The 22,305-nt window shown below is 37.3% G+C and overlaps 2 protein-coding genes across 13 annotated transcripts in view; one reads left to right on the top strand and one right to left on the bottom strand.

Annotated features, from left to right (window-relative positions):
• The window catches only part of PUDP (pseudouridine 5'-phosphatase), a 62,008-nt gene extending 53,196 nt beyond the window's left edge, over window positions 1-8,812 (bottom strand). The window contains exon 1 of the mRNA XM_026793798.2: window positions 8,436-8,812. Within this exon, the coding sequence (XP_026649599.2) occupies window positions 8,436-8,511 (76 nt within the window). The 5' untranslated portion in view covers window positions 8,512-8,812. The remainder of the gene's footprint in view (window positions 1-8,435) is intronic.
• Window positions 8,079-22,305, top strand: part of STS (steroid sulfatase) — a 107,441-nt gene continuing 93,214 nt past the window's right edge. Inside the window, exons 1-4 of one of the 12 annotated variants that reach the window (XM_005487537.4) lie at window positions 8,082-8,466; window positions 8,742-8,977; window positions 9,342-9,521; window positions 13,171-13,311. In XM_005487537.4, coding sequence (XP_005487594.2) covers window positions 13,292-13,311 — 20 coding nt within the window. In that variant the 5' untranslated portion in view covers window positions 8,082-8,466; window positions 8,742-8,977; window positions 9,342-9,521; window positions 13,171-13,291. Of the gene's footprint in view, window positions 8,467-8,741; window positions 8,978-9,341; window positions 9,522-13,170; window positions 13,312-18,579; window positions 18,969-20,036; window positions 20,307-22,305 lie in introns of those variants that run through there. The other 11 variants (XM_026793789.2, XM_005487539.4, XM_074535979.1 and 8 more) reach the window with 11 other exon arrangements.

The raw sequence follows: 22,305 nt of genomic DNA on the forward strand, positions 1-22,305 counted from the left end.
CCTCTTAAATGCCTTGCATTACCCTGAGACAAACTGCCTGTGAAACTTATCCAAAAGAACCACACACAGGAAGAGGCAATCCAAAAACAAGCAGCAGAGAAAAAAGCAATGTTTGGAGTGCTAACCCATAAGTGGTGCCCTGTAATGACTGAAGCCTGGACTCAGACTGGGAGGGAATCTGAATCCTTTATTCAACAATTCAAGCTGGTTTTATACACTTTTCCAAGGCACAGCATCTCCTTACATGAGAATTCTCACTACATGGCCTATCCCATGTTGCCATCAGCAACACTTTCTAAATGTGCTTCTATGGAGCGATCATGTGCTGTTCACCTGTCTGTCAGCTTCTGCCAGGCCCCTCTCTGTAGGGCTCTGCCATGTGGCACCTTCTCCCCCAAGGTCAGGTGGAGACAGCCACTGTGTGCCCCCCTGTGCTCCTCTGTGTCACTTTGTGCTCCTCTGTGCCCCCACAGCATTCCGCACGCACGTGCCACAGCCGGTAACTCAGTTCTATCCTATCTCTTCCCACAGTGCCCAAATGAAATCACTCAAGAGCTAGAAATAAACTTGCTTCATGAGACACAGTCTATTAGAACTTATTTGACGACTTTTACAAAAATATGTCACATGTCATATGTCATACTTTTCTTCCTCTTTCTCTAAAGAGAGAGAGGAAGTAAAGCAAGAATACATTTTAACAAGAAACCAGCTATTATATATAATAATAGCTTGGAAAAGTACATGAGAAAGAGCAATGTATGCTTAGATGAAAGTTTTTCCAAAATGCAGCATCATATATACTACCAAACTACTACTAAATAAGGTATTCATTATAAGAAAAATAAAAAGATTATTAAAAGCTGCACAAGAACAGAAAACATACATGGAGACAGCAACAACTGACACTGTCAACAGGAATGCAACCCTTCAAGAAACAAAATATTGCTTAAAAAAGAAAGTTCAAAAAAGTTTTCAGCCATCAAAAAAAAAAGAGCCACAAAAGATACATTCTTCACCAGTTATTGAAGCAAAGGAAACAAAAAACAGTGATCAAAAATAGAGGATGTTTTTCCCCTAAGTACCAAAAAAAATTCTTGATGAAGGTTAACACTACCTCAACAAACCTTAAGTCAGAACAACAATTTTCTTCTTATTATTATTATCAAAGAGGGCAAAAAGGGATAAGTCAAGGTCAGGAGCCTCTGAGAGAACCATTGTAAACCACAAAAAAATTTTTGGTTATATAATTCTCAGTAGTCTTGTGGAGGAAATTAGTATCCATACAAAGATGTACATAAACACATAATAGGAGCAGCAACCATCATTAGCAGTATCTACTTCATGGCAGAGATGTCCATAATGAATGCAATGAAGTTGGAGAGGAGGAGATATTTGGCTTAATTGCTTCTGTATTTTTAGTTAACATAGTTCCTCGTCTTAAAAAGAGCAATGGTCATAGTGTGAAAATTATCATCTCCATTAAGGTCTGTTGCCAATAAAAAAGAAAAAAAGTTAAAAATAAGAGCAACCACAATCACCCTTCCTCCATTAGAAGTGTAAATGCCAGTATTGAAGAGCAGGATTGTGTCTCAGAGATAATATACCAGCAGAATTCAGAGACTAGAAACTACCCTGCCCAAATTAAGATGTTCTGAAAAATTCCACTCTCAAGAGCTCAATTAGGCAACTCACAACAAGGCTACATGAATGAATTACAGCTACTCAGAACAAAAGCTGCAGAACTGGGTCCAAGATGGTACAGAGTGTAACTACTGCCAATATGTAGAATAATAAAACCAGGGTTGTTAATGCTGTTTTTCTTCTTAAGTGAGAAAAAAATTGGAATACAGCAGCTAGAAATTGTGTTATTATAATGGAAAATTCTATGCACCTTTTCTTTGTGTGAAATTCTGTTCCATTTATGACACCTTATTATTTACATTCAAAGCAAAATAATTGGAACTTTATACACATGCCAGTTTACGCATGCAACAAATCCTTATCATCTACAAACAGATTTGAAAATCCGCTTTTAGGCATAGGAAGAGACTAATTTTTATAAATGGTCTTACTGCTGTATGCACCTCTAAAATCACTAAACAGAACCTCTACATTCCCAGCATTTTCAAAACATACCTCTCCACTTACTACAGGCTTTCTATGCAATTGCAAGTGTGTAACAGTCAGAAAACAAAAGCCACATGGGAAATTGGAAACACTAGAGATTAATTGTTTGGCATTGATTTCTCTGTTTTGGTGGGTTTTTTCCTTAATTTATAACCAAATGTTTTGGGTCTGGGGCAACTCATAAATAAGCACCAAAAATACACTGCATTCATGTGTAATTGCTGTACAACATTAAAATCAAATCATGGATCTTTCAGCTTGGGAGCATTCCTTGGTTAATTTCTCAAGAAAACAAAAAGCCATTGTTGCCCATGGCATTTTGAAATGTGGTAGCCACTACAGAAATCTAAACCAAAACTCACCAAAAAAAAAACCCCATTGAATGCTGAAATTACTCTGATTCCGGATTATTCTAACCACAAACAACAAGCAATCATGTGGATAGGCAATTCACAAATCAATCAAGGGAATAACAGAAGTCAGACTCTGGGTTAGTATGTTTGTTATGTTCTTGCCAAAATTTTTCTTGCTGGTAAATTAAAATGTTACAAATATGACAAATCTTATTTACTGTATTTATGGTTAGTTAATTCTCAATGAGGAGCTATTTTACTTATGTCCAAGATTTGCTCATGAAGCATCTATAGGGTATTCTAATCCAATAATATCCTTAATCTCTTTAGTTTTGCAACAGATTTCAAATACTGAACACAGGGGTAAGAGAGTATTTTCCCTTCCCTCTTCGTTCCCAAAATCAGATGGAAAGTGAGAATGACAAGAAAGTAAGTTTCCACTACACAGAAGCAGAAAATAGGCTTACAAAGATTGCCATGTTATAGCCTAAGAAGATTAATTCCTGCACTTAAGGCATAACATAGACCAATCTAGAGAGGACTGATGTTTAATGGAATTGGTGTTATTTGCTTGGATGCAGAAGAAATAGGAAGCTGTTTTAAATATAAGACAGCATGCACATAAGCAAACTCCAGCACAGAACTCTCATCAGTTTTCTTGTAACAGCCATCTCCTAGGCAACATGCAATAAAATGAAAGTAAGAGTACATTTTTGACTTCTGGCTTTGTGACAATGAGTACGTAACAATGGGGAGAAAGAAAACCTACTGAAATTCTTGTGAATCTCACAACACTACAACGAATTTATCTGCAAGCTAATTTCTTCTATATTATAGACCAGAGATGACCTGTCTGGCCAGTCGTGCAGAAGTGTCTTAGAAGTGGCACAAAACACAGAGGTCTTCACACAAAGGAGACAGTGGCTATAAAAGCAGCAACTTCTGATCCCAGTTGCTTTAACTACATTCCATTCCTCTGGAAATGGTCACCAGCTGGCATACCTGTACCTGTGCAGTCCAACATGACTTTTAGTTATGGTGAAGTTATCTTGCAAAACTAAGCTGCTTTAGGAACTTTCTCTCATATTTGAACACATTGATTTATCTCACATTAAGGTACTCTTTTCTAACACTGAGGGGCACTGACAATAATAATTGTAAACAAGGATAATAATTTACATAAAACAATCCGTACTCCTAGGAGAAATTTAAGCAAAAATAAATATATGACTAAACTTCCTATACTAAAGTATCATGCTCTTTGCATGTTAACTTAGCTCTAGTTCAGCTTTAAGCACAATGCTAAGAAATATCTTATCTTTGCAGCCATTTTCCTAAGTTCATTTGGGAAAGGTTACTATTACATGTTATTGATACATATTATAATATTGGCTTTTTACAAATATTAAAATAGATTTTATATATATGGTGTAAAAGTAACTTTACTATAAAGATATCGTTTGTTTTTCTGTTGTTAATTAAGCTTAGACATAGTAGTGAAATAGCTATGCTTGTGTTAAAATGCCTGCTTGGGTGGGATAACATCCAATGAACACAGGATAAGGACACCTGCTACAGATATGCCAACTATCAGCACTCACCATTTCAAGAAAGTATGGAGCAAGGCCCAAACTAGAAGTGATAAAAGAGAAGGAGCCAGAACCACAGCGAAGAAACATGCATGCTCTAAAAAGGCAGACCCAAGGAGGAGCCATGTAAAATACTTCCTGGAAACCATCAACTAGTTTATGGATATGCATAGGGGTCTATGAACATGCTACAAACTGATGTAAGGGAAAAGGTATTTAAGGGGTATCCCTGAAGGTGATGGTGTGGTCTTAGATCAGTGTCAAGATGCACTCGGCCATAATAACCTTTGCTTTATGGTCCTTATGTCCTATCATCCTTTAATAAACTTTTTTAATTTTCACAAGAGAGTGAAAGTGTTTTTCACATTACACATGTAGCTTGTAGAGAATTTTAAATGTTTTCAGTCCCCTATAAGTTTAAGCACAGATCATCAAAGGCAACATTCAATCCTATTTGTGTTTTGGTAGTAGGGTAGCTATTGGCTAGAATTATATAACAAAACTACTTGTCATAGTTTAAAAAGAAACCTACGCAGTAAGTTTATATGATAGATCCTGGGGGCATTACTCTAGTTTTATATTCTGCACAAGTTAAATAGATTTTTCCTTCTCTATCTTTAGCACTGATTTTGTATGTTTTTACAATATGCTAAAATGTCAAGATCCAAACTGTACAGCTGTAACAACAGGATTTATTTAGGAATCAAATATCTCAAGTTTCTGTTGTTGTTGTTATTCTTATTATCTGTTAACCCTGTACTATGTGTTGGGTAAGTGCCTAAGTAGGTTTAATATTTTCAATATTATTAAATATTTAATTAATTATATTAAATTAATTTATTAGTATGTTTAATTAATTAATTAATTGATATTTTAAATAGTTTAACATTTTTAACTAGACCACACACTAGCAGTAGTCTTCTGTAGGAACAGACTACCACATTTCAAGAAAAAGCAATCTACTATTCTGAGCATTTAATGTAATTTCTTGTAGGAAATCAAGTAGAAATTTAACTTAAGAAATGTAATGCCTTAATTGAAGTGCTGGGAGGTTTTTTGTGGGTTTTTTGTTGTTGTTGTTTTGGGTGGGTTTTTTTTGAGAAAGTACAGCAGTACAACAAAAATGAAGATGTAGTTATTCCTTTTCCTCTGGTTTCTACTACACAATGCACCACTAATCAACTATGATAATTAATGAAGCTGCATGAGAGGATGATCAGTCACTGGAACCGGCTCCCCCCCAAGCAGTCATCATGGCACCAAGGCTGTCAGAGTTCAAGGAGCACTTGGACAAGGCTCTTAGTCCTCTGTTCTATTTTTCAGAAGTCCTGCAAGGAGCTGGACTCAATGATCCTTATGCTTTGGGAAGGGGTGGGATGGAGTTGAGCTGCAGGCTGTGACACGCACCTGCAGAAGCACATGGCAGCACAGAGCTGGCCTGACCTTGGGAGGAGGCGTCACACAACATACCCCTACGGAGAGGAGCCTGCTGGAGGCTGACAGATGGGTGAACAGTGCGTGATCACCCCTAAGACTCCATCCAGGAGCTCAAAGGCAAAGATTAGGTAATAAAAAAAAGGAAGGGCAGATTGCGTTGATTAGAAATGCAGAAAAGGGAGGCTGACAGACGGGTGAACAGTGCGTGATCACCCCTAAGATTCCATCCAGGAGCTCAAAGGGAAAGATTAGGTAATAAAAAAAAAAAAAAGGGAAGAGTAGATTGCATTGATTAGAAATGCAAAAAAAACCCCTGGTGTTAGATAACCTTTGAAACAATATACAGAAGGACTCTAAATGAAAGGGTTGAAGGACTTCCACAGGCAGCTCAGAGGAAGTAACTTCTGTGTTGAAAGTAAGCTGATACATCAAGGTGCAACTCAAGGACAACTTAATCAGCCTCAATTATGTTAGAGGGAGGGGGGAGGTAAAATATCAGTTGATCAGACTCAGCAACACTTCCACACAGCCAAGGATTAGCCAGTGAAGTATAGGCTGCAGGTTTTATAGGGTAACACTTGGATTGTTTCCAAAGTCAAGAACCTTGTGAACATCTCCGACCTCATTTAAGGACTTCATACACACAAAGATTTTGGAAATCTTTTTATCAGAAGATATCCTACCTTCCTTAATTAGAAGTATGTCAATTACAGAAAGCAAGTTCATGGCACATTGCATCCAATGAATTTAATGCTCAATTTTTCTCATCATTTATAGATCAATTTATATTTGTTCCATAAAATCAGTAGGGTTTAGGTGAAAACATCTAAAAATACTCATGTACATTTGCAGACACTACTTTATGCAGGAAAGGTTTTGCAAAACCTGAAGCTTCAGATTCTAAAAATTGCAATCAAACTTCTAAATTTGATTCTAAACTATGCAATCACTCAACCACTTAAAAAAGTTAGCAATAACAGATATTCAATACCAAAACTTTTATTTGTGCTCTTTGAAAGGAAGTACATTTGGGCCATTTCTGCAGCTTCTTGAAATATGTATGTTATTCATTTTATCACCTCCAATGAACGTTATGTGGCACACTAAAAATTTCATAAGAAAATTATGGGGTTCTTATGTAGGTTAACATCAATGTAAACATTTGTCTCATTCAGAAGATTTACAGTAGGCAGGTTGGGCAGAGGGAATCTAATTTTGTGTGCCTTGTATCACTCTTTCCCCCAAATTATTCCAAATTTCTTGAAACATTTAGAAACCTTAGGAAAGTCCAAGCAATCTCTTGACTGCTTTTTTGCCTCCCAAGGGTCACTGCTTATCATGAAACAAACAGACTCACCAAGAATGTTAAACATTTCATAGTATTCAGAGGCTGAAACATACTGAAGTCCTCTGAAATGAAGTGCACATAGTGAAAATCACCAACGTAGTGTAACTTTTACTACTCTGTACTGGAAGATACTTGAGGAGTATTTTCAGTCTATTTCCTTGCAGCTGAAAGACTTCTGGAATACAATACATACTTTATGTGTAACTTTTTAAAATGGAAGTAATCACATACATGTATCATTACAAATACTGTCCTGTTAAGGTGACTATTGTCTGAGTGAAGGAGAATTCCAGCTTCTGACAAAGAGCTGTAGTAACTAAAAAAAGCTTTCCTGAAACTTCTAAGAATAAAATTAAAATAATTGGTTCTAGATAATAGGATTACACACACACACATATATATGTGTGTGTGTGTGTGTGTGTGTGTGTATCCCCAGGCTGAGAGTCCAGTGATGAAGTTGAAAATACAATTAAAATCTAAATGCAACTCAATCACTGTTTTGCATAGCATAGCCATTTTTGTTTTAGAAGGTAAATGTGGATCACATTCACCTCTTACAGCCCTGAGGGAGGGAAAAGTGCACATTTCTTGGAAACACAATGTAATTCATCAGACTTCAGAGCAGTCTTCTCAGAAACTGCAAAATTCAGGTTTTGCAGAAAGAAGGCACACATCTCCAGTTCACACCTTTTAGGAATTCACCCATATCCAGAACTGCGTCCTGTGTGATAACTCACAATAACTATTTCAATAACTAAGTCACATGCCAAAATATCCCATTATGTCTCACCAGAGGGTCCTGATTCAGCGAAGAGTTAAGAGCAAAGTTAAAAAACTGTCCCAATTATAGCGACTACTCAAACATCAAGATTTAACCGAGCTGCAGCACGGGAAGCATCAAGTTATAGAGTAACCCTGCAAAGCAGAAAGTCTACTGATACCAAAGCTAAGTGAAAACTATCAGAGTGCTGTCCAGGCTCATCAGTCAGGCAAGGTAGCTCTAAACGCTGCCGAGCGCTGTCCAGCCCTCCGCGATCCGCTGCTCCCGGCCTCCGGCAGTGCCCGACCCGGGGTCCCTGAGCCCAGGCTGCCTGCCCGTCCTGCTCCCTGCCCACCTTTCCCGGCTGCCAGCCGCAGCCTCCCCGGCCTCGCTCAGCCCTCCGCCAGCCAGAGCGAGTACCCCGCTCTCTTACTTTAAGTACGAGTACCCTGCTCTGTTACTTTAATTAAAGCGAAATCTGCCCCCGAAAGGCAGCAAGTAGCGGAAGCGCGAGAAGGAATTAACTCGTTTCCTGTTACTTTAATCCCTTCACTCCGGTTTTAGCAGCGCTGCCCAGGGCGTTCTGGCTGCTCGCCCGGAGCGAGGCCGTGAACCAGCAGCCACAGCCTGGGCTGCTCCGACTGCGGGAGGCGGAGGGGAGGGGAGAAGGAGGGAAGGGAAAGAGGCTGCTCGCCGCCGGCTACGGCCCCTCGCACTCGGGGCAGGCGGGCCGGGCCCGGCGGCGCGGTGGGACCCACCGCCGCGAGGCGGAGCGGAGCGGGGACCTGGCCGTGGAGGGGAGAGGGGTTCAGGCTACGCACCCAGCAGCAGCCCGTCCATGTCAAAGATCAGGTGAGTGACCGGGCGCAGCGCGGCCGCCGAGGAGGAAGCGGCCATGGCGAGGCAGAGCAGCCGGAGTGCGGCAGGAGCAGAGGCAGATGGAGCCCGCCCGGTGCGAGACTGGCCAGGCCGGAAACCTAACGGGGAGGCCGGGGTAGGGCGGCGGTTTATAGCGGCACCCGGGGCGGGCCGGGCCGGGCCTGCCTGGGCCTGCTGGACCTTTGTTCTGGCTTGTTGTACTTCTTAACCAAAGTCTATTTCTCTTCTTGGGGCCTCTTATCTTGCAGAATAGCGCTTCGTGTCCAGAGAGGTTATGGAGTCTCCCTCTCTGGAAGCCATCTGGATGCAATTCTGCTCAGTGTGCTCTGGGATGACCCTGCAGGGAGGTTGGCCCAGGCGGGTCCCTTGCAACCAGACTTATTTTGTGATTCCTAAATCCTGTTTGGTGCTGCTGGCGGGAAATACAGAACATGACATCAAGTTGACATGTTAGCCAGTGTCTCTTCTGCATGGCTGTGCAGAGGTACTATTTCACTAGACTATAGTTGAAACAAAAAGATGTAAATCTGTATGAAACTGTGAGGGATGAGTAAAGTAATGGAGAGAAAAAAATTCTGTGAGGAAGGAGTAAATCTATCTCTTACAGGTTGCTGAGTGCAAGAGTGGTTAATTAAAAAAAGAGTGGTTAATTAAAAAAAGCTGGTTTGGGTGTTGTATGTTTTTTTATGAAACATTCAAGAAGTTCTGAAGTTCAAGAAACAAGACTGTTCTTAAGTTGAAACAAAGTCTTCCTGCGGGGACACATCATCCGATTTTCACTGGACAGCTGGGAGGGAAAGAGGGCACCAACCTCATCAGTTTTTTCCCTTTTGTGTTTTTTCATGCAGGTAACTCTCCACTGGGCATCGGGATCACTGAGGCACCAGTTGCAGAGGCAGACATGAAAAGAGCTGTTTCAGGCTCCCGAGGTGACATACTGGCTGGAAGATGTGTACTGCTGTGCCATTCTGTGTGAGGACACTGGTTAGTTGCAGCTTCACCTAGGGGGAGTCCTGTCTCATTTCTAGGTAGGCTTTGCAGCAATTCCTTTTTCCTAACAGCGCCTTCATTTTAACTGGCAACGTTTCACCATTTTAGCAAGTTAGTGGGGGCTTTTAAAGCCTGAACTGTAGGTATCACATAGCTATATTTGAATTTTAATTTAGGCTTGTTAATCATCTTACCTGGCCCCAAAGCCTATCCCTTGCAAGTACATGTACCCTACATTTATGTGAAATGTAGACACAGAATTCTCCTAACACCTTCTCCTATAAGACAAATAAAACATCCTTGGCCTTTACTTGTACATTTTGAATAATAAAACTTGACTTTTAAACAACAGTTTTTGAGTTTTGGGTTGGTTTTCTCTTTTTTATCTTGTCTCATTCTGTAATGATAATGCTGCTTAGGCCCTTTTTGTGTAGGCTAGGAAAAGGATTGTGTGCAGTACCTTCAATATTTTTTAAAAATTCTGTGTGTAGTTGTGAAATTGGTTCCTGTGTAGATTTAAGAAAATGGCTCCTGAGCTTTGAGGGGTTTTTTTTGTAACCTTACAATATATGAGTATTAAAAATGCCCACGGCTGTTTTGTTTCTGCAATAAACACTGTGCAACAAGTCAATATTCCAGTTTTGTTTCCAGCAAACATTTATAGTTTCTTTTGTAGCACACTTAGTTGGGAGCATAGCTAGAATCAGTAGGGGTAAAATCAAAAATACAGTAGGTCAAAAAAGGTGTTAACCTCTTAAAGGGAATTGAAAAAATAGTAATTTCAATAGTTATGAGGGTACTGTTGTGCTGTCCTAAGAAAGAATGGGATTCTGCTGTAAGAGACAAATATTTAAAGAGGATGGGTAATGATGTAGTATGACAGTGTTAGCTGAGGTAGATTTATTAACTTTCTAATTAGCAAATCTTATAAAAATCTGGTTTTTAATTGTATGTATGGTGAGGGAGTAAAACCTTTATTTGTTACTCAACAGATGTAGCTTTTTCATGTTACCTTGATTTATTGTTCTAATTAGAAAAAAGTATTTGATCATAACTTCCATTGCTTCTAGCTCCTAAAAAGGGGAAAACTCACTATTTTTAGCATTTAAATTCCCTATTTGTCTGAAAAGACAAGGGTTTTACAAAACTTGTGAGTATTTAAAGTGTAAATAAGTCATTGGCAATCTCTGTGAAAATAGCCCACAAAATTAAAGTGTAATACAGAAGCTGAACATTTCTAGGGTTAAATGGTCTGGGTTACAAATCCTATGGTACACGTTTCAAGACTGTCACATTGCTGACAGGCTGGTGACCTCAATTTGCTTTGCTTTGCTCTGGCTCATCAGTGATAATCAGTGTGATGTTAGCTTACTTGATTCTTCAAAGCTGTGTTCAAACACAGGAAAATCTTCCCAAGATAGAAAACTGTTTAGGTTTATTCTGTGTGATTAAGTCTTTTTACTAATAGAATGAAATTAAGTAAAAGTCCAAGCAACATGGTAGAGCATAATTTTCTAGATACATAAGTAAGAAATTGTGCTGATGTAAGTTTCATTTGAGCTGTCTTAAATATCTGTATCTAATGACTCACCAGTAGTATTTGGTTTTGTTGTTGGGTTATTTTTTTTCTTGAAAGGGAGTGAGAATTTGATGCTAAGAATTGTGGAATTGATTTTTTTATTTGCTGCTATTTTTTATTACTTATTTGAAGTTGTCTTTGAGTTATAAGGATTTCAGTGACTTCAGGGTTGTGGGAAGCATATTATAGTTGAGGCACAGTAATAAGAAACACCAATAATTAATTATATTCATACAAACCTGATGTATGCATATTGAGAAGAATGAACTTGGATGTAATAATTAAGATGTAATTCTGTAACTGGACTTGAATCCTGGAAAGTCTGAAGAACACAATTCTAACTTCATGTACATTTTAAAATCTATGTTGCTATCTGGGCGTACGCCAAAGCAGATATATGGTGTTGTAAGGTACATATAGATCTGAATGTCCAGGTTTTTAAACACCTGTAAATTAGCTGCCTTTAGGTAGCCCTACTTAAGGCCAAACAAATCTATTTTCTCTGGTTTTGTAATAATGTGTTAAAATTTAATTGGTTTTATTGTTCTTGAATGTGAGATAAAGTGAAAATACTCAGGTGCTGTGGGGTCATTAAGTATGGAACACAATGTTTTATGTACTAGGTCCTCTTAACCTTTTTTTAACTTCTATATTGTTTGAGTTTTCTTTACTTTGAGGCTGGAAGTTTTGTACTTCACTGAAATTTATGTGACTGAGTTCTTTCTTGGAGAGTAAAAGCTTCAGAATATGCGTGTTTTCATAGGTAATACTTGTGATTATCAAATCAATTATTTGATTCAATAATTGCAGTTTCCTATTTCACTATTTCATATTGTGCTGGAAGCACTGATTCACTTACCTGTTTTTTATGCCACTCATAGGAGCATCATGCACTATGTGTTTCACACAGAAATTACTGACTTTATTTTTCTTTTTCTGCAGGCACCTTGACAAAGAGGATAAACAGATTATAATCCGTTTTGGTTTGAATATTAAAAAAGAATCAAAAGACTTGAATAAATCCAGTAATTTAAATTATTTACATAAACAGCTGTTAAACCCACTATTAGTAACAAATTACTTCGAATTATTTAGAATTAAATGTAAATTCATGTATCGGCTGAGATTCTCAGCAGGTGCTATAGTTAAGCTATAAGCTTTCAGAAAATGAAACCCCTCTCAGTGCTGGATATCACCAAAGATGAGCTTTTCACCTTAAGATTATGAATTAGGTGACTTGTATTGTTTCAGTTCATGTTTTTATAGGTACAAAATGGAAGATTACCATATGTATTAAAGCAATTAAACAGTACCATGGAACTCCTGATCTAGGTCATGTTTTATTGATTACATAGGTTAAAAGGATGTATATGCTCTTTTAATCAACCACATGAGTTTTCTCAGCCAAGCAAGCAGGGATAGGAGAGCCATGTGTTTTCTAGATTTTGGTATTGACAGCCAGTTACAAGTGAGATAGTTAAAAAGGCAAGGAAGATGATGTGTTAAGCTGCAGGAGAATGAAGATATGTGTTACTCACATGTGTTCATTTCAGTAAATTTAGATGAGGCACTCTAGAAAGGTTCGTTTTTAGATGTCAATTGCTGTATTTATTGGTGGAATTATACAACAACAAAATTTCTAAAAATGGGAAAGGAAGCCTTAATATCATGCTTTAGGGCCTTTATTGCTTTCGTTAAAGTCACTGAGAACCATTTACTCTCCTTTATGGATTGTGACTTAGCTTGTTGACATACTTTTTGGTCTTCTAATAAAATATTGGCTGCACACAGGCAAACTGTTCAGGTAATTAGCAGTGTCATTGCAATGAAAATCCTGAAGTGCCTAATGGCTGGGTCCTGCTTAGCCTTAAACCGTCAGGAAGATTAGAACAGAAGGGATGGCATCCCCAGAAATTATGAGAAGTATTGTATCCTGCTTTATTTTCCCTGTGATATGGGTTTGCTGTAACTTTTTTTTGTTATGGTATAACTTCCATTTATTTATCTAAGTTCCCATTGTTACTGGAATCTAAAATATTTGTTATTAACTTGGTTTTATGTCTTGTCTGCATGTGGATTTAATTGCTTTTTTGTTAATTTTACTACAGTTTGATTGTTACAGATTAATCAAAAAGTTTTGTATTTCTACTGTCATGTGGAATGCACATTTTGTGAACCTTTCTGAGCAAGTCATCTGTAACTTGTTGCTGGAAGTAAAGGTGAAACTGAATGCAGTCATCCTTCCAGTGGTGAGTTCCAAAGCTCAAACTTTTCAAAGGCTGTGGTAATTAGATCTTCAGATGGAGAAGAGAGAGAAGGAATTGTGATTCTCAGGGTCACAAGGTCTCTGAGCCACTGATCTGTAATGCTACTTCATGTTTAGGTTTTATATGCATGTTCCCTGCTTGGGATGCAACAAGCTGGGGAGTTGAATCTCCAGAGCTCAGACATTCTGCCTACTCTGTGACTGTGTGCCCTTAAAAGTTTGTATCTATCCAGAAGAGTTGAATAGAAATAAATGAACTGGCTGACACTCAGCCCAGAATGGCTGCATGATCAGGAGGAACATGCTGACAGCCTGGGAAGTGCAGGGAGTCAGCTGGAGGCCAGCTATCATACAGTACTGTGACCTTTCTTTCTTTGCAGTAATTCTCAGCTTCTAGAATTATCTAGGCAGAAAAGCAATAGTACTGTACTGATATGTATGAAAAATAGCAACTCTGATTGGGAAGCAGAAATGGTGCAGAGAGGAGAAGGGGCAATGCCAAACAGAGCTAGCCAGCTCATGGGTCCCCATTGCAGCAGAGTTGTATTAGAGATCCAGGCTGTTCCTTACTGTGGGAGTTGGCACTTTTCCTTGGCTGCTGGAGTTAGTGTGCCTCCCAACCAAGTCATAATTCAAGTTTTTGAATTCTCTTGCCCCAGAAGTTACTGCCCTGTTCTCCTTCTCCCATGTACACACACAGACATACTGGTAGTATACCTCAGAACATGTTCTTGTGTACAGGCAATGGCAAATAGGCTTTGTGACCGTGTAAGGCACTGAATAATCTTTGGATGAGGAAATAGTTCCATTACTAGCCTGTCCACTTAATTGAAGTTCAGCTTATATTTACCTTTTTTAAGGAATTAGGTTCTGTGTATTGTAACAAAATAGATAAGGGAGTGATGTTGCTTTATTTCTTATTTTAGATATTTCAATTGAAATGTTCTTTGTAGAAGACCAGCAACAGACACTTGTTTTCATAAAACTTATAAAACAAGGAACACCACTTGTAAATACTAATACAGTTAGATGATTAGATACTAGAGTTACCTAGAAGAATGTAATGAAGTTCAAGTGTTGTCAAGCCAGTCGGGCCCTGCCTTTTTTACCTAAGACAGCTAGCTCCACTTAATCAGGTAATCTCAAATATTTCACCTTGAGTTCTGTGAGGTGAGTGATTGCTTACAGTGACACTGCAGGTTTGAAAGAGTCCTCTATTTCCATTTCATGTATTTATGTATAGGTGCGACCACAAGAGACGTTCAAGATCTAAATGAATTCTCTGCAATAGAATTGTATAGGCTTAAAATATGTGTCCAGACATTATGCTTAAACTTTTCTGAATCTTCCAGTGAAACTTTTACTTTGCAAGGATATTCTGTGTTTTTCCTCTACTCTTCTTTTTTTTTTCACTTTTACAAATTGAATTTCTTTCATCTACTGTTGTAAGTTATGCTTTCTGAACCTTTTCATATTTTAATTGCTCTTCAGCATTTTAGGTTTTCTGTATCCTTAGAGAAGTCCACCACACAAATACATTTACTGTAGCTGTGGGGCTTGTAAAAGACAAATAAAAAGTGATTTTTTGCCTTCTTAGACCCAGATAGATCAACACCTTTGAATTAACATAAGAGCTGAATTACTGTCTTTGCCATAGTTAGGTTCTTACTGCTGATTAGTCAGGTTTTTCCCCATGTTGTGCCAAGCTCAAAATTTTTGTTGCTATTTGTCCCATTTAAAATTTTCTTTATGGTTCACTTCTATATGTAGTTTCACTAATTAAGAGAAGTCAGTATCATGCTTCAGTGAAAGAGATCAGGGGCAGTATCTCTAGCCCATTAAGAGCTTATTACCTCCTCATACAGTTCAAAATCTCTTTACGCATTTTTAAGTATGAAAAACTACTATCTTGCAAGGCTAATGAGGCAGATATCTGCAAGAATCTGTGCTGCAGAATGAATTGTTGTATCCTTGTTTCAGGAATGTTGTATGTGTCATTTAGACCAGTGACTGTTACAAGCAGAAGGGAATAAGTATTATATTAATGATTGTGTTTGACAGCCTGGCTTCGTAATCTGTTTTTCACTGACTTTTCCCTTTTATGCTAATAGTTATGCTCTCATCTGGAAAAATCAGACTAATACAATTTTCCAAAAGCTATTAACAAGACTTTTAATATTTAGATGGCTATATATCCTAATGTGCCATACCAAAACTGAGCTTTTGTTGTGGGCATGAAATGGGGCATGTTTAGGGTAAATGTTGGAGTTGCAGATCATGGAGGAAAGCCTACAGGCTTCAGAGGGCATAGAGCTTCACTCAGGATGTGGCATTCTTGTCACCAAGCATCAACTAGGTGAACTTTCTGAAGTTGGTAGAAATAAAGTAAAACCCTGCCTGATTTCAATTTTTCAGTATTTGGGTGATTGTTGATTCTTGGAGGACCTGACAACATATGGGGACATGAATATCCATATGCTTTTTCTGACTTCATCACATCCAGGAAATAAAATAAATGATCTTGTAGATGAAATGAAAAATATTTTTCCTACCTGTTCAAGCCCATCTTTGTTTAAAAATCATGTTCTGTTTATGACTTACAGTAGCTTAGAACAATATTATTTGATAGTCAGAAACTATGGTTGTAGCAACTACAAAACCTGAATCTTTCTTCTTGCATGGCATAGACAACACATTCTTCCAGCTGAACTCCTATGTGTAAATCTTAAGAAAAGTTAATCACAATCATTAAAAAAACCTTTAGACCGAAACCTTTAGACAGTGTTACAGAGTTCTATGTACAATCGCTTTTGGGACTTCCTCAGACCTGTATAAAGTCCTCTGCAATCCACAGATTTTACAAGTTCATGTAAGGACTTTCTATCAAGATACGTACATGACTACACAGTTTTCAGAGGGAAACTTGCCAATGTTTTTTTGGACTAAGCTGAAGAATGAAGTTTAAGCATCTTGTTTCACTGAAGGTTTTTTTTATATTCTCTAGAGTCCTATAACCCAATTTGTACATAGTCCCTAGAACAGCAAAACTTTTATCTTTAAATTCTGTGTAAATGTCTTTCAAAAATATCCTTTGAAATTAGATATATTCCTTGCGTTTCACTATGCTAAGAGAAGTTAACAAATACCCTTTGTTTCATCTTAGCTCTGTTACTGCTATGTTTCATTTGAATCTCAGTAAAATACAAGTTTGTATTAGCAGATTTATGTGGAAGCAGAAGCATTTACATGTGCACCAACATCCAGGCCAGCTAAGATAGCAGTGTATTGTGTTTTGTTTTTATCAAGACACTGTACCATACATGGTAGATGAACATTTAGTTGTATGGTAAAGTTGAATCCTAAACTTCTGAAACTTTGGCAGAGATGTTTTGATGAACTGAGACAAAGGGTCTGATTTGCTGCAGCTCTCCTTTACCACTAAAATCCAGTGAAAATTGAGAAAATTGAGTCATGCATCCTTCCTCCTTTTTATCCCAAATACTAATTAAAACCATAAGTTCAATGAATTGAGCTCTTTTATACATATGAACATTCATAAGTAAATCGGTAGGTACTGACTCCCAATTTGTGACCAAAAGTCAAAAATACCTTAAAAAATAATGTTTCTAACATGAAAGAAAAGAAAGGGACTGGGTGTTCATATCTGACTCTGCGTTTCCGTGTGGAAAAAGAAACCCAAACCACAAAGGCACCTGTTGGCCAAAATGGAGAATATTATTAAGTATTATTAAGAATCCATTAAGTAACATGGATCATTGGAGAATACATTACTGGGTGGCGTAGTACTCTGTTGGCCATGCTTAAATGCAGCCTCCCTGTTGGCATTTCAGTTTTCAGTCCTGCTTAAGCTTTGAACTCAGAAGTAATTGTCACTTTACCCCTTAGTGATGTATAATCAAACATGGAAAAGAAACCCAAACAAACAAACCCCCTCTATTCAGTCTTCATTCACTACTCAGATATGAAAGGATGTTGATTTTTACACTCATTACCTCATTGTAATTTTTTGCATACTGTTATAGTTAGAATGAATAGATCTTTATACACTGCATTTTGGTTTTCCATATCAAATGCCGTAAATTGTCATGCTAATTTGCACAGACAAGTCTGCTTTTCATTAATTTTATCTATATTTTGTCATACATGTCCTTGTTTTTATCATTACCTTCTTCTAATTTATATAATCATAAGGTTTTGAATGAATGTTAATAATAATTTGTTTTAATAAAATTTACTGTAAGTAGTTATTATGCATTTAAGAGCTGCAGTGTATGTACACAAGAAATGTGTTTTGTCACATTTGTTGTTGATGGATGTTGCTTCTCATCTGTTGTATCTCTAGTATTTCTTTTGTCCATATACAGGGTTTTTTAATAAATTCTAAAATATTATTAATCTAAAATATAATTAGTCAAAGGGATTAAAAAGTAGTTGGCTATTTATTTTAGAGAGATTGACAAGATCTTTTAAAAATGGTTTTTATATTCACTTACTAAAGCTTTGAATAAATGCAAGACAATAGTGCAGTTTTTCAAAGGCTTAAGATAAGGGCTAGCATTTCCTATCAGCATTTGAGATAGAGAAAAGGTTGGTAATTTAAAATTCTTTCAAAGTTGTTAAAGTGGAATGTTATTTCAAAATAGAGGAAAAATGCAGAAGAAAGCTCAGGACAAGCTGTACTGATTTCCTGAACCACAGAAAAATGTAATTTAAGCTTTGCATTTAGGCAGCTCTTCAAAAATCTTGGTTCGATTTGATTTCTCACAGTCATTGTGAGCTCTTAGGTTTTGCCTGGAAGAAAAGTAAAATTTCATACTTAGGTTGTAAGGCTTAGATTCTGTTAAGTTTCATCAGCAGTGGTTGTCACAAATCTTTGGACATCCATCTTTCTCTTCCTGATCAGATTTCCTCGTGACAAATACATAAATTGGAATGAGGAGGACAATAGCTAAGAAGGAAGGTAATATGTCAACTAGCCAGAACTTTTTGAAGTTTAATGAATGATTTTTCATGTTAGGGTCCTTGGGCTTTCTGGAAGCAGTCATTTTCTGGGAGCACATATAGTTTATAAGTCAATTAATATTAAAGAAACCAGGATGGGCTATAGTGTATAGTATTTATAAAAAGAGAATCTCAAAATATCCTGTGCCTCCAATGGAAATGTTTGAAAAACACTGATCTGAAATTATATTTTAAAAGGTGTTTCAGTGTAGTTTGTGTAAAATTGCTGTGTAGATATTCTGTAGGAATGCTTCCCATGTGTACAGAAGGCAGAAATGTACTTGAGATTCTGGCATAGCCCTTGTTTTCAAAAAGTGCAAATTCATGAAAAAGTCTTAACAGAAGATCTTCAGTAACAAACTAAAATAAACATCTTGATTAGGCACATCTATATATCCATTATGAGAACATGCTGAAATTGTTTTGTACTACTGAAGCAGGGTCTTATCAAGAAATCCTGTCAGTCTTGTATAAACTATCTTTTTCAGTGTTGTCCTTCTTCCCCCCACTCTTGTGTTTCACTTCACATGACTGGACTTTGTACCCATGTACTGATACGTGTACAGCCATTTTGTTTGCATAGGAGAGGCAAAAACTGGAACAATTCTGTGCTGCAAGGTAAAACACCCTTTCTGCCCCAAAGTCTGTTCCTTATATATAGTTTATGTTGTGAACATTGGGGTAATGTGTAGTTAGAGATCATATTCTTTCACAACTCAAAGAAATTCTTCATGTCAGGAAGTTAGCAATTATGAGAAATAATAACATATTCAATGTTGTCTTTTCTACATTAACTTAATACAGTGTATTTTTTACAATGAAGAAGAGATTGCTGAAACCCTACACTCATGTCTATAAGATACTGTCAAGTATAGCGGCAAATTATTTTGTAACAGAATGCACTTTGCTATCAGGTATTGCAATGGAGTAGAACATTCCCTGCTTTGAACAAATTATAATGAGTATAAGCATTACTTTAATTGTAAAAGCATTTTGAAGAAAATAGAAAGCAGGGTTTTTAAGAACTAGAAGACTTTCCAGCTGTGCCACAGCAGTTTGTTTTTTTCTTAACACTTAAGTTCTGGTTGTTTAAAATGTAATGTTGAAAGTGTATGTTATTTTGGTTATGGAGTCTGTTTCAAGGATCAAATGGAAACGAATTGTTAAATAGTTTTGGAGGGGGATAGGTTCTGAAATAAGCTTTTAGTTTTGAAGTGACTGGTTCATGGTGCAGTGTATGTAATCTGAAAAAATCCACTCAGTTCAAAGGTGGAAGTAACTTTTAAAGGGATATTAAATAAATCTAATCTTTTCCTTTGAAACCTCATACGCATCCACCTTGCAAACTGGGAGTAAACAAGCTACTGAGGGGAGAGTATATGTAAGACGAATCTCTGAGATGGAGGAGAATGGCAAAGAGTAACAGAGAAAGGGAAAATGTAAGAAAAAATCATCACTTCTTGATAGGATGTATCTGCCAGGCTTAAACAAAACAATTGCATTTGAACAACCATACTGAGACAAGAAGAAGGAAGATGAAAGACAAGCCTATATAACCAAAACAAGTGTTGGAACAGAATCTGACCGTACATATTGCTTGCTATGCAGTTTTGTAATGACTCATTAATAATATGTATTCCATTCATCCTGTTTTCTCACAAACATGTATTTTGCTTTTGCCCTCAGGATGCTGTCTAGGTGGATTTTAGTAAATATGTGTTAAAGCCCTGTCAGTCCAACAGCTGAGGCTGCGCTGACACAGAAGAGAGCCCCAGTCCCCAGCAGGGAGCACTGTGTGCTGCTGGCCCTGGAAGAGCCCATGTTGAGGGCAGTCATGGAGGAGGCAGGCAGCGAGGCACAGCAGCACCGAGAGCAGGGACTGGTGCTAGAGAGGCAGGGACAGTAGCAGCACCTGGGCAAGCAGAATCGGAGGAGTCGAGCCACTGCATCTGAAAGGTATTTAGCCTCAGTTTACATCGATGGCACACTGATACAGGGTTCTTGAGTAACAAGGGATTTCAAATAGGGTAGAGCAGGGTTTAGAAAGATAACGATTGCAGAAGAATTTGTGGGGCGGCTTCTTGATTGTATGAGCAGAAGTTTGGGGATGAGGATGAATGAAATAAAAGTGGTTCAGGTGAGAAGTTAAGTTGAGAGCAGGATTACAGGACAACTGAGATGGCTTTTTAAGACACGCTTAACAAGAATTGTGACTATGGCACTCTAGGCTTTGAACACACAAGTTTGAACAGTTTCAGGTATGCACTGATTTTGGATTTTTTTGCATCCTGGACCAAAATTTCAAATTTGGTGCAAAAATGGCCTTTTTGTCTACCATGCTAAAGAATCAGATGACTAGCCATACTCATAAGGAAATCTTAGGGTACAGATCTCAAACAGATCTGGTTTTCTCTGTTATTGTTTATATTCTGCACTGCTGACAGAACTGACTATTATGATGAAGAAAACTAGAAACTATTGACATGGGTTAGTCACTTACAAGAGTAACTCTTAGCATCCAGGTCCTCTATTATTGTAATAAATAACTGGGTATGTTCTCTACTATAGCAGTTGTCTAATGACAGCAGTATTGTCCTGAAAAAGGCATTTTGGACAGAGGAATTGATACATTCTTTCTCATTGATTAACAGAATCCATTCTTTAAAAACATTAGGTTGTGTTGCACATAAAGGCACAAAGCAAACACATTTTTTAAAAAACTTATTTAAAAACATTCTCATGCAGTTGGAAAAGCACATTTTTTGCTTCAGAAATACTGGCAGCATGATCTAGACCAAGCCAAAAGATAATGAGACCCCTGGAGCTATTACTGAGAAACTTTCAAATGTTAATGGAAAAGCTAATGCTGGTGTATCACAAGAAAAGGTGTGCCATAAAAAAAAAATAGAAAAATGCCTTTTTTAGTTTATTTATGATCTTATAATGTTGTACAAAATAAGGTGAGAATGAAATAAATTCCTATAGTTTTGAGGTACTGATAACTTTCATTTTGTCATGTTGGGATTTTTCCTCAGCAAAAAAACAATTGCTGTTCTGTTTTAACAGCAAGAATTTACAAGTTTCACAGAGTTCCTATGTAAGCAAGGAGTAAATAACCAGGGAAAAAGAAGGGGAGGAAGGAAGGGAAGGAACAAGAGTTTCTACTTACACAGGGCAGAACAAACCCAGATACCTCTGGCTTTAATTGCTGTTTTTCCTGTATTGCTGTAATACAATATTTGCATTTCTACTGTTTATTCAGGTATTTTTATGTCTGTCTCTAAGAATATACCTAGCCTCTTCTTTGTATATGTCTACAAATACGTATTGTAGACATATTTTTTTTGTCTTCGAATTATTTGCTGTTTCGGTATCCTTCATTTTAAGACATTCATTTTATTTTTTACTTAATCCTATGATGTTTAAAGTCTATCCCTCAAATATTTTCTAAGCTAAGTATAGACACTTTTTTTTTTTTTAATATTTGATGGGAAAGTCAGTTATTCTTTTGTAGAATTCTTGACATTAGTAAATAATCAAATCATTGGAATTGGGATACACATTTGGTTAATTTGTATATGTCTTGTTTTGTAAATGTCTTTGCCTTTTGTCTGCCACATTTTTTAGCAGACTCTTGATCTATGTATTTTGCAATCAGACTGCTAAAAAGCCACTATGCAGCTCATCATATTTCTTTTCTTAATTGTATAAATGTTCTTTCTAGGGTAAACATTTTCCTGGTTTGTAAGACCTCCTAATTTCATGATCCTTATGTGTTGTTTTCAATTTTGTTTTGCAGTGATTGTATTTTATTTTTAAGCTGTTTTGTACTTTTATTTTTAGTGAATAATGCTAGTGGAGTATCTCATCATTAAAGGTGGTTATAAAATTACTTACCATCTTCCTCTCCCCCTCTCCCCTTTTCTAAAGCTCTTTTTTCATTATGTTATTTGAG

This window comes from Zonotrichia albicollis, chromosome 2 (genome assembly GCF_047830755.1).
Source record: "Zonotrichia albicollis isolate bZonAlb1 chromosome 2, bZonAlb1.hap1, whole genome shotgun sequence".
Taxonomy (NCBI): Eukaryota; Metazoa; Chordata; class Aves; order Passeriformes; family Passerellidae; genus Zonotrichia; species Zonotrichia albicollis.